Source organism: Symphodus melops (assembly GCF_947650265.1).
Source record: "Symphodus melops genome assembly, chromosome: 12".
NCBI classification, from domain to species: domain Eukaryota; kingdom Metazoa; phylum Chordata; class Actinopteri; order Labriformes; family Labridae; genus Symphodus; species Symphodus melops.
In genome coordinates, this window is record NC_136702.1 from 22,555,362 (window position 1) to 22,569,075 (window position 13,714).

Below are 13,714 nucleotides of genomic sequence, written 5' to 3' on the forward strand. Positions count from 1 at the left end.
GTCAGCAGATTCTTTGCAAAATAAAAACGTATTACAGCTTCCTCATAAAAAAATAACCAAGAAGATGAACTTGTGCAGTATCAGGATTAGCTGTCTAAATCAAATATATGCTGACATGCTGTTGAAACATGAACACATTCACTGGTCCCCACATTGTTATCACAGCACGAGTGGCAGTGATCTACTACAAACATGGATTGGCTCTCTTTATCCGTTTGAATTACATATCTAATGATTTTGTTTTGTAGATTGATTTCTTGCTTTGCATGTTCTTGGATTAACAACAACAGTGTCCACCTGTGTAGTGACATCCGACTCTCTGACTTGATTTCAGGCCAGAGTATCTCACTTTCCTCATTGTGGCACCATCGGAACGAAAATTGGCGTGCTGCAGCCAAAGATGTCCACCCTGCCAGCTTCTACCCATAATTCTTTAGAGCCCATTAGTGCCAGCTGCTCGGCCTTAAGTATTGACAGATAGTTGTGTATTATCCCTGGCTGCATTAAATGCTTTAGAGATTTGCACTGTAATTCCAACCACAAAGTTTATCAAATCTTTGACACTGCGCTAACTCGCAGGAGTGCCACCTCCTCAAGACATCGGTCTGTTGCGCCATCTTTCAGCTGTCAAGTGAAGCTCGAGGTTTCGTGTGGACAAACTAAGTTGACATTGCTCTATAGCTTAAGAAAAGAAAAAAAAAGTATGCTCCTTTTTTATTATCTATCATATATGTGTTGGTCATTTTCAAAGTGATTGCATATTTGTTAAGTAGTTCTAACTTAATACTGAATTAATTGGTTTTAAATCTACAAAAACGCTATTTTCTGATGTCATGTACAAATATGGCCTGATGGGGTTCTTCACTCATCACCTTCATATGGACACTGAATCCCACCGCAGGGGACAGTGCAATATGATCGTTCTACTTATGATAATATTATAGTTAGGAGCATGAAAGGTCAAACCACAGCACATGTCTTGTTTTACACGGCCTCTGCTGAGAGACGCACAGATGGCTTCGGCATTGGTGCAGCAGCCTCAGTGTGCAGCGTGCCTCTTGGAAGTGGACGCATGCCAGCGAGGACCCTGTCGCTCCTGTCACCTTTCTCCCCTGCGTAGATCCTTGTTTCAAACTTGTCAATGTTTGATACGTGCTCCTCGGTTGCTGGTGTCAGAAATGCGTGCGGCAGCGGAATCTACTCTGTACGTGCTGCCTTCGGCACCCAAGGGCCATATCAGAGTAATTGGGGAGGATTAACTGATCATCATCTTTTGACCATGTGACCACACTGTTAAAAAGGTCAGCAGCAGTTCACTTTGCCAGCTGCCTTTCAACCACCAGATTCACTCTGTTCGTGGAACCGTTCTTTGCAACCTAAATATGCATTTCATAATGATTAGACCCACTTGGCATTTGCAGAAACAAAGTATGTAGCATGTTGAATATCCAAACCTCAAAACTGGAATACTCATTTCATATAAGACGTCATCTAGATAGTTCTCCTGTTACTGCCTTAATGTGCACAGCTACTGCTTCTCAGGTTGTTTTCATCAGCTAGGGCAACTGTACACCACTTTCACAACCCAGAAGTAACAGTGCTCTTTAACAGACTCATCAAGTCCAAAAAAAAAATGACATGAACTATTTTTAACACCTTTCCTGCTCTATTTTTGGACCTGTTGGGAGAAAAAGTCAGATAGAGTACCTTGCCCCGTGGCCTGGTAAAAGCAACACCTGTTTAGAAATATGATAGCAGATTTAGAGAGGGGGTTTTATATGCCTTTGGGGATTCATTATTGCATGACTACTAGTTAGATAAAACCACATATTTAAATGTAGTTCTCAAATAAAAATGAGGATAAAAGTCATGTCATCATATAATTTATGCTCAAACTAAAAATAAAGATCAAATGAATTGTTACTCTCTCTGTAACCACATTCCTGTTTCACATTTTCAGACGCAAAATTTGGAGGATTAGTGTTCAACACATTTTCCAAAATATCATCCTTGGTGAGACAGTTCAGATTTTTTAAGAGTCTGAGAAACTGACAGTCAAAGACGTTGCGCTTTTGGGTTCTCTTTCTTTCTTGTTAGAGCGATACATTTACATTTTATACAGGAAAAAAGAAAATCCCCTTGGGCTTAAGTATGAAGTCAGTAAAATGTGGTTTTCAGATGCAAAGGTCACTTGAGTCAGTGTAACTCTGACATCATAATGACTTGGAAAAAACATGTTGAGGCTATTTTTTAACAGCGGCCCACTTGGGCTTGAAAAGCTCATTAGTAACACTGTCCCACCGGTTGTGCCAACGATTGGAGGTGTGCCGATGGGTGTCTGTATCCCCAAGAACTAGTTCTCCAAAGTTTTTAATCAATCAGTCATTCTTTATTTGTATAGTGCCAATTCATAATAACGTCAGGACGAGACAGGTGACACGTACAAGAGAAAACATTTTCTTTAGACTTCTGGGACAGCAAAGATAGCTGCGACTGTCATTGAGCAGTATGGAGTCCTGCAGGTAGCAGAGACGTGACTGTGGCAGAGGGTTATGAGAACAGGCCAACAGATCAGCAAAGCCAAAGAGAGGAGCCATCGACATCTGCTTTAGGAAGACGTTAATGTTGCTGTATGTAGGGGGTCAGCAAGCTGATGGGGCTCTGTTAGTACAGTGCTCGGACAAGGTGGGAGATCACCCTGCAACAGAAGATTACTTGGTTGGACTTCCACTGTTGCAGCTTCCCGTTCCAGGAAGATGAAGACACCTTACAAGTCGAGGCGAGATCGAAACATCCTCCTGCCCCTGTTCTGAAGAAAGGCCGCTATCACTCGCACCATTACCCCCAACATTGTTTTTTTTTTTTTTACTGAGATAAAACCGCAATCAAAGATTCATTTAGTCAGATGTGAGCAGAGGTCTTTATATCTGTCACTAACCTGCAACACTCACCATCAACATCGGTCTTCACAGAAGGACTTAATCAAGCTCCTTAAACTTGGTAATCGTAACGTGTTCCATATGGGACTGACTATAAAACCTTTGCTGCATCTAAGTTTTTGTTTTTCAGCTGGTAATTGGAAGTGGTCCCTTGCTGTGACTCTTCACTTTTCTACCATCCGCAGAGAGTCGACTTCGTACTTTTTATGGCCCTTAGGCTCCCACTAATGTGATGGGTGTTAAAACGCCACAGGTTCTCAACTGTTGAAGAATTTACAGCCACACCACATTTAATTTCATGGGTCAAGGGTATCCACAATGGGGCCATCAAGTCTACTCTTTTTGATTTTTAATCACTTGTCAACAGTGCCTTGGAAAGTTATGAAGCTGTGTTTCGAGACGTGCTTCTTGGGGGGATACGTTTAAGGTAATTAAAGAAAAGATCAACTTAGGTGGAGGTCAAATAAATATGAAGTCAAAATAGGCAAATAGCTCAGGACGGCAAGCTGTGGGAATATCTGCTCTCGAGGAATATTTGCTTCATTTATAAGCCTTTAGCCAATGCAATACTTTAGAAATAACACTGCTGATCTTTTAGGTACATATGGTGATATGTATACATGTCCAGTCTCGTTTCAGTGAACAACGATTGGTCATAATCACTGATAAAACAAAGCTCATGTTGTTTTCACATTTAGGAGAAACAACAAATGTCCCGTTGATTTGGACTTCCAAAGGAAATGAAATCGAGCTTGTCAAAAGCTCTCCTTGGGATTTAGTCTTGACTGTGAGCGTTCCTTTAAAACCCATATTTCCAAACTGGCCTCTAAACTCGAGGTGAAGTCTGTGTTTTATTGTAGAAATAAATCCTGCTTTTCCCTCAAAGCGAGGAAACGTCTTGTTTCGTCGACCTTTCTTCCTTTGTTGGATTACAGTGACGTGCTGTACATGGACGCCTCGGCCAAACGGCGTGTATCACTGTCTGTTGAGATCTGTTACTGGTTAAGACGCCTTACTCATCACTGCGACCTGTACATGAATCTGATTGGCCATCCTTGAAGGTGTGCAGGTATAAACACTAACTGAGTCTTATTTATAAAGCTAGTCTTGGTTTGGATCCTTCTCATTTATGTTTGCACCATCCAAGAACCAGAAGCAGCTATGCTTGTCGTTCTTGCGATGTTTTTAAACTCCACTTGGTCTCCTCTCATAACCTTTAAAAGAGCGCTCCGTTTTGCTGCTCCCTCTGCAGGGAACCTTCTCCAAACTGATCTGAAAATGGCCGATCTCATTTCACTTGAAGCCTTTGGCTCGCTCTGAGAAGACAAAACGCGCGAGACAATTGGACAGTGCCAGTGTTTCTGAAGTGTGATCTGTGACGTGCACGTTGTAATTGAGGTTTTAACTGTTTGGTTATCATGTAGTTTATGATGACGTGTGCTGCTGCCCTCTTGGACAGTTCATCCTTGTGAAAGAGGTCTCCATCTCAATGGGTTAATTACCTGGTTCGATAAAGGTTAAATAAAACAAAACCCCCAAAAAATATACATGTCAAACTTCAGTCTTTGGATTTCCATACATTTAAGTACATTTTAAAGATGAGTAGTGGAGTCCTGCTTGCTGCGTGGATGTCATTCAGCTGAGTATCTCGTGATATTAATTGTGCACAGTTATCTGTAAAAGGTTATTTCTGAGATTTAGAAATTCATCCAGGCTCCTTGACACATACCTGATACTACTCTACATCCGTCTGCAGTAAGAGCATAGGCGCATCATCAGGAGACAGGAGGTTTCCACAATCTGCCCGCACTTCGTCTCCTTGGAGGAGCATCTATTCTTCATTACTGTCAACACTCGGTCCCCAGAGAGGACGGCTTTTGGCCACATTCTTTCGCTCAGCCCCTTTTCCCTCCTCACAAATGAACACTGACACGGAGGAATTTTGTAAACATTTGTGGAGTAAACACCAAATATGTCCCGTCTCCAAACTTCCAGTAGCTTTACAAAGTCGTTTATCATATGATAGTTTCCCAGAGGTGACTGTCAGTTTAGTGGTAGGAATAGTGATTCCTCATCGCTAAGTGAAAAAGCAAGCGGAGTGCAGACGGGGAGGATAAATCACTGGAGAAGTGTAGACAGGTAGCATTCAGCAGCTGGCTATCTGGAACTTATCGCGTCCCGGACTGGCTGATTTTATTGCTTTTCATTGCTTTCCGTAGACCCAAGAGAGATTTCCACAAACAACCTGTCAATCCGGCCCGAGGCGATCGTCCTCTGCAGGTTGTTTAGGTGATCATATGAACATAATGCCCTCATTAGATGGAGCGGCTTTCCAAAAGCACCTTTTTTTTTTTGTTTTTGTTTAAGTCAGTGGTCAGAAAGACTTTGGACAAAGACATTAACCTGATCAGTGCCTCTAAGACATTTACTTAATGTAAGACAGATTGTATTCCTTTATCATCCCGTCTCCTCTTGAGTTGTTTGATCAGCTAACGATTTAAAAAACGTGTAAGCCACTTTACTTCTGGATCACACAGAACTCTGAACGTTGTTGAATGATTGGGGACAAGTTACAGGAAGACGTGTCAATTGAGGATTAAATCAATATGAGAAGAAGATACAGCCCAGTTGACACCACCAGTACAGAATACGTTACGCTTCTGATCAGCCAATAACAAACAAGGCTGAAGACAAAATGTACGGATTGATTTAAGGGTAAAAACCATGACCAACAAATTGATATTGTTGGAAAATGCAAAATGAGCCTCAACATGAGATGAATACAAAGACATGCAGGTTAAAGATGTGTAATGTCTGTGAATGAACCTCTCTTGTGTCTTTCTTCAGTTGTCATGATTGTCCACGTAGGAAGCAAGGTGACACCCTCGTTCTTAACCCACGGCTAAATCAGCGTTCAAATATTGTGTGGATTTGAAATCAGCCATGATTTTTCCAGGCTTGGAGACGGAAGTTTTGAGTCTGACCAAATGATCTCATGTAACAGCTCATAACAGGTGGCAGTTCTGCGTGTTTCCCTGAACTCTGTAGGTTTGACAGGAAGAGATCTTTTGGTTCATCACCGCTGAAACAAACTGCTCAAATGAGTTTTGTAATATCATCCGACCATGTGGACACATCTGCTCCGGTCTCTCAGTGGCCTGACCACTTTATAAGTCTTTACTCCTCAACTGTGTTCATGTCAAGGAGGACCTTTGCCACAGAGCGATCCGTCAGCAGAAACACTTCACCAGATGGTATGGTTCCTACATCTGTTAAAGGCTCCAGATGTTTTTGGATGCACAGGCCATCACTTCTGACATATTATCCATGTTCCTGCACAGATTTCAGGACAGAGCGTTGCTCTTCTTTGTCCAGGTGTGGGGAGGATCATTTGAAACTATCCTGTAGAGAGTATTTGAAATATTGCAAAGGGAAACATTTGTTTTGTTTATACACAGCTTGCAGGGTATGAAGAGGACTTTTTCTTGATTGATTACATATTGCATCCTTGCATTGAGCCTAAACATAAATAAATCAGTAAAACCAACATTGGCCATGCCTATTGAAAGAAAATGTCTTTTAATTAAACTATACACAGGATATTATTATCTGGCTCTGGCCAAGACTTCCAAATATCTGGTCCAGTCTGCTTTGTTACACAGAATCTGTACACAGAGACTACGTGGTGAGTGCTGGAAGTTCCCCACTGTGCTCCATTATGAAACAATATTTGTGATATTAATGTGCTTGTGATCACCTGACATGTTAAAAAGCACGACAGCCCCTGTATCTCCTATATCTGTACCTTGTTGTCAAACAATTTCTTTGTAAGGTTTCTTTAAAGTAATCTCGGGGAGTCCGTCAACCTGCTGCTCCATTCCTTTGGTCAATAATCAAACCTGCGAGCAAGAGCATTAAATCTCAGAGGAATATGCAAACCTGTTTTTGGCATTAATGACGCATCGTTCTCTCAATCCATCAGAAATCAGTGTCTAAGAGATGATGTATGCCTCTGGGAACCGATACTGAATTCTCTGTAACTCCAGAGAAGCCAAATGTCCCGGCAAGACTTCCTGCAGTGCGACATTTACATCTGCAGGTAACCACCATAACTCTTTATTTATTCCCTGATGAGTCAAGCTGCTCTTGATAAACAATTGTGACCTGAATATGGATGTAAATGTTTGACTTGTCCACATCCTGTGCCTATTTTAGAGTCTCAGTTCAACAGTAGAATATAAGTTACGCAGCGGCTTCACGCAGGTTTACTTAAGTAGTACTGGCCCAGAATATGAACTGGTTTTCTTGTGATTTACGGGCAATTATAGGGAATTTAATTTGTCTGAGTAAAAACATAATGATGCAGATTTTTAGAAAGTAAAATGTCAAACTGTTTTCCTCAAGAGGAGGAAAAAATATAGTCTAGTATAGTATGAAGTCTAGTATGCATATATCTGTGTATAAAGTTAAATGAATAATATCGCCCATGACAGATGGTATTATCAGTGCTGATCCTCCAATTTTTTGTTTCTTTTGCCGTCCACAGAGATGGTTTTTCCTGAACACACCAAATCATGCTGAAACATAATTGTTCAGTACATCTCAGACTACAAAATGTCTGCAATCAGAACACTTTCCATGTGTGCACATTCTACATGTTTCGAGAAGACGAGAGTTTGGTGTGCAGTGTTTATCAGTATAACAAGGGTCTGATCCAAAGCTAGCCTGAGTCAGGTCTTACTATTATCAAAAAGGATCTTTTATGCCTCGTCTCAGTAGTAGGAAGAGTGTCTGCCTGCCAGACGAACTGGTCAAGTAGCCTGATAATTTAACCCAGCTAGTCCCACATGTTACAAGCGTAGTTCTGGACGGGTAATAGTACCCTTTGAGCTTTGAGAAAAATATGAACTTTTGTCCCTGTCCTTGTCACAACTAGTGCAGTAATGAACCAGCAAAGAGTCTATAGAGACTATTGAGAACTGCCTTGTAAATATTTGGTTCATATTGATTTGAGTCAAATCTAAAATCCAAATTATGGATGGAATACGATAAATGGGATTACTGGATTTGTTTTAACCCAAAAAGGATGCAAACAAAAGTTTTAGCAAACAATAATCATCCTACCTTGTCCAAGACTCAAAGAAGGAATACACATTCTGTCCATTCAAATTCTATTAACTTTGCACAACAGGAATCCTGTCCACTAACGGTGTCTCCAGCTGCCTTGGACAGCTCCTTTACCCCCAAACATCCTTCTTCCCGTTCTCTCACTCTCACTTCCTCACCTGTCAGAGGGAGAATGTCGCTGGCAGATCTAGTCCTCCAGGGTCCGAGTCCTGACAGATGCAGCGATGCTCAGTCAAAACATTTCCCAGTTCGCAAAGTTATTTAAAACTAACAGACGGACACAATAACTGCAGGATAGAGCTGGATAAAAACAATGCAACTGGGCGTGATGAACAGCACAGAGGTACAGCAAAGAACAACACGGACAGATTCATCAAGTTCAGCTTTCTTTATGTCAGCTTACTAAAGCAGCATAAACGCTTTCTGAGGATTTATATACAGATAGCTTTAAGGTTTGGTCAAATCTGAACTTCACTGAGGGAATGCAATGAAAACAAGTTTAACTGACATTTATACACAAGACCTGGGAGCAATGATAGTTTTATAGACTCCAATGGCTAATTTTAAAGACATGCGTCATTGGTCATAATGTGAAAGTAAAGGTTGGAAACTGTTACAAAGTATGAGGCTCATAAAAAGTCCATGCCTATGTCAAACTGCAGATGGAAACACAACCCAAATGAAGGTAAAATTTATAGATTTTCCTGCGCTGTAAAATCTCTTATAATTAATCAGAGTATAATTCTGGATGCGTCTTTCTTGTTTACAGATCTTTGTCAGACATTTCTCCTCCATCAGCAGCAAACACAGGAGGGTGAAGTCTAAAAACGTTCCCCCCTCAGGGAACAGAAGTTCTGTAGATCCACTCTTCCTACAGTCTGCTCTCTGCTGTGGCTGATCATTGTGGCAGCTTTCCAGCTCTCAGCAGGAAAGGAAGTGGCTCTCAGGGGTACTGCTCAATTCGCCCTCTACTGGGCGGAAGTCAAGCCTCAATGAGGCAGTCAGTGGGATAGGTCATGCTGTCAGAGCGCACCAGAGTTCACATCCTCTCATTAGACTGCAATACTTCACTGGAAAAAAAAAAAGAAGCAAAGTCAGGGAAGTTATGCTGAATTATGCTTGTGATAAAAAAAGGGGCTGATGCTGATGGGATCATGCAGGTGTAGTCAGGTAGACAGTGTGAGTGAGTGTGTGGCTGTTGCTTTCTCCCTGCACACGCTCGCACGCTGCCTGTGTAACTTATCAGTTTACACCCTGTGTTGACGACAAAAATTCTCAGCTGCTGAAGTGAGAAATGAGGCTGCAATGTTGCGGTTCAGGTTGTTGTATTTGGATCAAGTTTGGACTGAATGTGTGAGTCAGCAGAAAGATAAACTACATGCCAAGACACTGTAGAAACAAAGGCTTGTGCAGCCTGATTCTGAGGATAAAATGATGATGGCTGCTGGAAGCACGTATTTAAGTTTATGAGTGAATTATTTCAACTCTGCAAGAATATCATGCGTCATCTGCACTTAAGTTACCTGCAAAAAAAAAAAGTAACCTAAATGCAACAATGAAGACTTTAGATTTCCATCTGGTAAGGTTTCAGTTTTTGGGGCATGAAAAAACTGCTCAAAGAATCAGAACTCAACAAACAAGCTGAAAACTTTATTTGTCGAAACATTTGTACAGAGTTGCTGAATTACGTCTTATATTTTGCTAGATAGTTTTATACATTAACCAACAGTGGTTTAGAAAGGCAACTCCTAATGGAAACAATGGCATATGTATACAATACAAATTAGCAAACATCAAAATCAGTTTTTACAACTCTTGTAGCAACCAATTCTTTCTATTGGTGTGCCATAGTGCAAACTGCGTTGTTTGTAAGACAGAGTTTAAGCGTGATCTCAACATTCATACAATTCGAAGAATCCGTTCCCTCTGTCTTAAACACATTTCTTTATTTGTCGGCTGCATTCTTTGTGCCTTCAGTTCAAGTCCTTCTGTCCAGTAATGTGAATTTACAATCAGAATAATTCAAGTGTATCGGGCAGGTCAAGCTGTTTGTTTTTTTGTTGGATAGTGAAGATCATGATTGAGCGACAATGCTCCTGGGTAGGTTATGTTTCTGTGTGTAAGTATGGAAGAGTACATTACAGGACGACTCCTACAGTGAGTCTTCACACTGGTGGAACATTTTCGTGCACATAGGATCAAATGTCACAACGTCAACACATGCACTTGGGATAGTTTTATGTGTTATTAAAAAATCTAAATTTATAGTTTGATCACATTCAGGAAACAAAATTAATTCCTAGTTTGTTTCATGGGTAGCAATATTAAAGTGAGGGGGGGTTCTGCTTTCTCTGACTCCTGTAAACCTATGTGTCCTAAAACATGTTCCACCAGTGTGAAACGTTACTCTAAAGAGTCTCCACTTACAGTTCAAGCCCTTTCAAAAAGTCCATGAGGATTCCTGGTTTCACTCTGAAAACATGACTGGAATATTGATTATCACAAACAAAGTTTAGCAAAAAAGTGTAATAGCTGGTTTGTTGGCTACGAGTGGAGTGACGGCGCGCAGGTGTGATCTGTCGGTATGTTCGTATAAATGGATAGAAGACCCGAGACTCAAGAAAATACGTTTTTGGATAACTTTGAATTTTTTTTTAATCTACATTCATGTCCCAGCGTGTGTGTGGGTGTGTGTGTGTCTGTGTTTTCCTGCATCCTTCTGACTTTAAGCGTCTCTGGCTAAGATTTCACTGAAGAAAAGAAAAGTAAGAGCTACTGTATGTTGGTTGTGAAAGCGCTCGGGCTGTTTGAGGCCTCTACACTGGTTCTATTGCATCGTGTTCTGCAGGAAAGCTCTGGAACTGGTGGGTCGGGTTTGTGTCAAAAAGTCTTAAAGTTGGAAGCCAGACTGGGCTGCGGCCCCTCCGTTCTCCCCTCCCTCTCGCTGCGGTCTCCGTACGAACTCAAGAGCATCCGCACCGGTCCACCACCATGGAGGGGATCTTGCCGTAGATGATCTGCTCCTTTCGGTTAAAGTAGAGCATGTTGATGGGCGACATCTTGGTGGGGGTGCAGCAGGGGCCTGCAGTCCCTCTGGGGTTGGCTTTGTTCACCAGGTGGGTGTGTGGGTACTTCTGCAGGTGCATGTACTCACACTCCCCGGAGCAATAGTTGGCCTTGTAGCGCTTTGGGGCAATAATCCAGTCCCAGCCAAAGTCTTCAAAGTCCACTGTGAGCGGGTATCGGCAGCATCGGGACTCTGGAGAGTTCTCGTCACAGTCCAGACCCGGGTTTCTCCTGACTCGCCTGGGGCCCTCAGAGACCTTCACCTCCATAAAGGGTAGCTGCAAAGACAGTGTTTGTGAATACTTTGAAAACAGCTCATTTGCAAAAGGAGGCACATGACAGATTTCTGCTTCCATCCTTTAATCTGCTACCAGTGACCTCTTACAGCTGGTTTTCAAATATGGCCCGATAATATTATGAAACTTTGAGTTTCAGAGAAATTAAATCATCTCTCGGTTGGTTTACCTCAGCCTTTGAAGTATTCTAATTGCTTTAGAGCCTGGTGCCAGTATTTGAGCCGTATGATAAGTGTTTGTCATTGATAGCAGCAGTGTGTGTGCACAGGCAATTACTTTGATTTGCACAGTCACACAGAATACTTTGAGGAATGCGGGGCAGGTGAACTTTCAGGTAATCCAGCAATAACATTTCAGCTTATTGTGGACCGGGCATCTGTCCAAATGCAAGTACATGAAGTCTCTGTTGATTAAACACTTTCAAGAGTCTTAAATCTTGACTCTTTCTTCCAGCAGTGAATTGTATGAATGTTAAACCACCTGCTGACTCTGCAAAAGCTCTCTGCAGCCCCTTAAAACCCCTGCACTCAAACTTCAAATCCCAGAGTAATATAAGAGACTGCAACATGTTTATAAGATTTTACAAACTGAACTTAAAGATGTATATATATATATATATATATATATATATTTTTTTTTTTTTAGTTTCTTACATGGTTTATTTTTATTTTTTAAAGGTTTCTCAGATAATAAACAATTTCAGATGCTGCAGCAGTAAATTAAGTAAGTAAGCATTTAAGGATATTCAACATTTCAGCTCAATATAAAAATAAAGGTTCATCTCACCAGTCCTTCCTCTCCGGGCTCTGCGGAGGTCACAGCCAAGTCGTTTCCCCTCGAATCGAAGGCATTAATCTCGATGCCCCAGTTGGTCTCCGGCTGTCGCAGCCACACAGTCAACACTTGTTTCACGTCTATACTTTGCCAAGAGCTGACCCCAGCATTGACGTCGATCTTCAGGGAGCGGATGCGTATGTGTCTGTTCCCGTCTGTGACCGGCATCAGGCGGGAGATTTGCAGGAACACAGTGGTCGCCTCTTCCGCCGGGCGCAGATGCACCCAGAGTTGAGCTCGGACTATTCGATTGGCTTGAAACTTTTGAGTGAAGGAGAAAAAGCAGCACGTTGGTTCTGCATCAACTTGGACGATGGACTCGGCTGCAGAGAGAAGGACACAAATGTATGTTCTCTGTGAACGGAATACATGCAATTAAAGATGTATTGATGAAGAAAATAACTTGTATTAAAGTATCTATCACAAGTACACAAATAACGTGTGGATAATCTTACATTATTGCGCACATTGACCTCAAGCAATGTCAAACTAAATGCCCCGACCCATGTGTATAATACATTACTATAGTCTTTATAATGTTATAGTATGTTCATTTGCAATATCTCAACCTAGTAAACATGCGTGGTGTGAAAATTCAGCGTGCTGACATCGTCTCTCGTGCGCTTCGCCCGTGCGTAAAAACCTGTCTGTAGCGCGTCTTTCCCTAATCTGCATTCAAAACTAAACAAAACAAACACTCACGTTCAGTGGCCATCATCATTATTGTCTCCGTTGTTGCATGCTCGTCGTCCTCCTCCATCACCACATCCTTGTTGTCGTCTCCCAGCACGTCGTACTGGTCCAGGAGCTGCTGCAGCGGAGGCGCTTTGGGCAGGAGCTGCTTCACTATATCTCTGCTGATGTTCGGAGCTTCTTTCATTCGCAGTTTGCTCAGAATCTGAGATTTAATGGCGTTTAGTCGCATGGTTTTAATCTGCTGCCGGACCTCGCAGGTCGCGCATTGCTCCGTGTCTTCTGGGCTCGTGGCGGAGGGCTGCTGCTGCTGCGTCTCCTGGTCACTCAAAACGACTGCACCCAAAGCGATCAGCAGGCTCACATACAGCACAATCTGAGACAGATGCATTGTCTCTAAGGTGTGAAGTTTAGTTTGACAAAGATCCCCTTGATGTGTGCTGGACCTGACCTGCCCGACTGGACTGGGTTTGGATTTATGTCCCACACTGATAGGCATCATAGTTTATCAGCGCACACCTTTTTATACTCCAACTTTAGCCTCTTTTGTGTCGTCAAAAAAGATGATTGGCTGGACAGGCAACAATGAATTTTGACCGACTGACATGAAAACTTTTTTTCGTTGTCAAACCATAAAGGGACGGAGGCTGTGAGCATGTGCTGAACGCGTCCACAGAATATTTACTGTTATTACGCAGAGACACAGACCGGACTGTCTAAAACAATTAGCCTTAATACATTATGAAAGTGAGATTTTTT

At 42.0% G+C, this 13,714-nt stretch overlaps 1 protein-coding gene across 1 annotated transcript; it reads right to left on the reverse strand.

Annotated features, from left to right (window-relative positions):
• Positions 1–9,703: 9,703 nt before the first annotated feature.
• On the reverse strand, positions 9,704–13,437 carry mstnb (myostatin b). The gene is made up of 3 exons (XM_079357658.1): positions 12,965–13,437; positions 12,215–12,585; positions 9,704–11,410 (listed from the first exon to the last, which is right to left on the reverse strand). Exons 1-3 carry the CDS (start codon positions 13,344–13,346, stop codon positions 11,030–11,032), a joined length of 1,134 nt encoding a protein of 377 aa, XP_079213784.1. The 5' UTR covers positions 13,347–13,437; the 3' UTR covers positions 9,704–11,029.
• Positions 13,438–13,714: the final 277 nt, after the last annotated feature.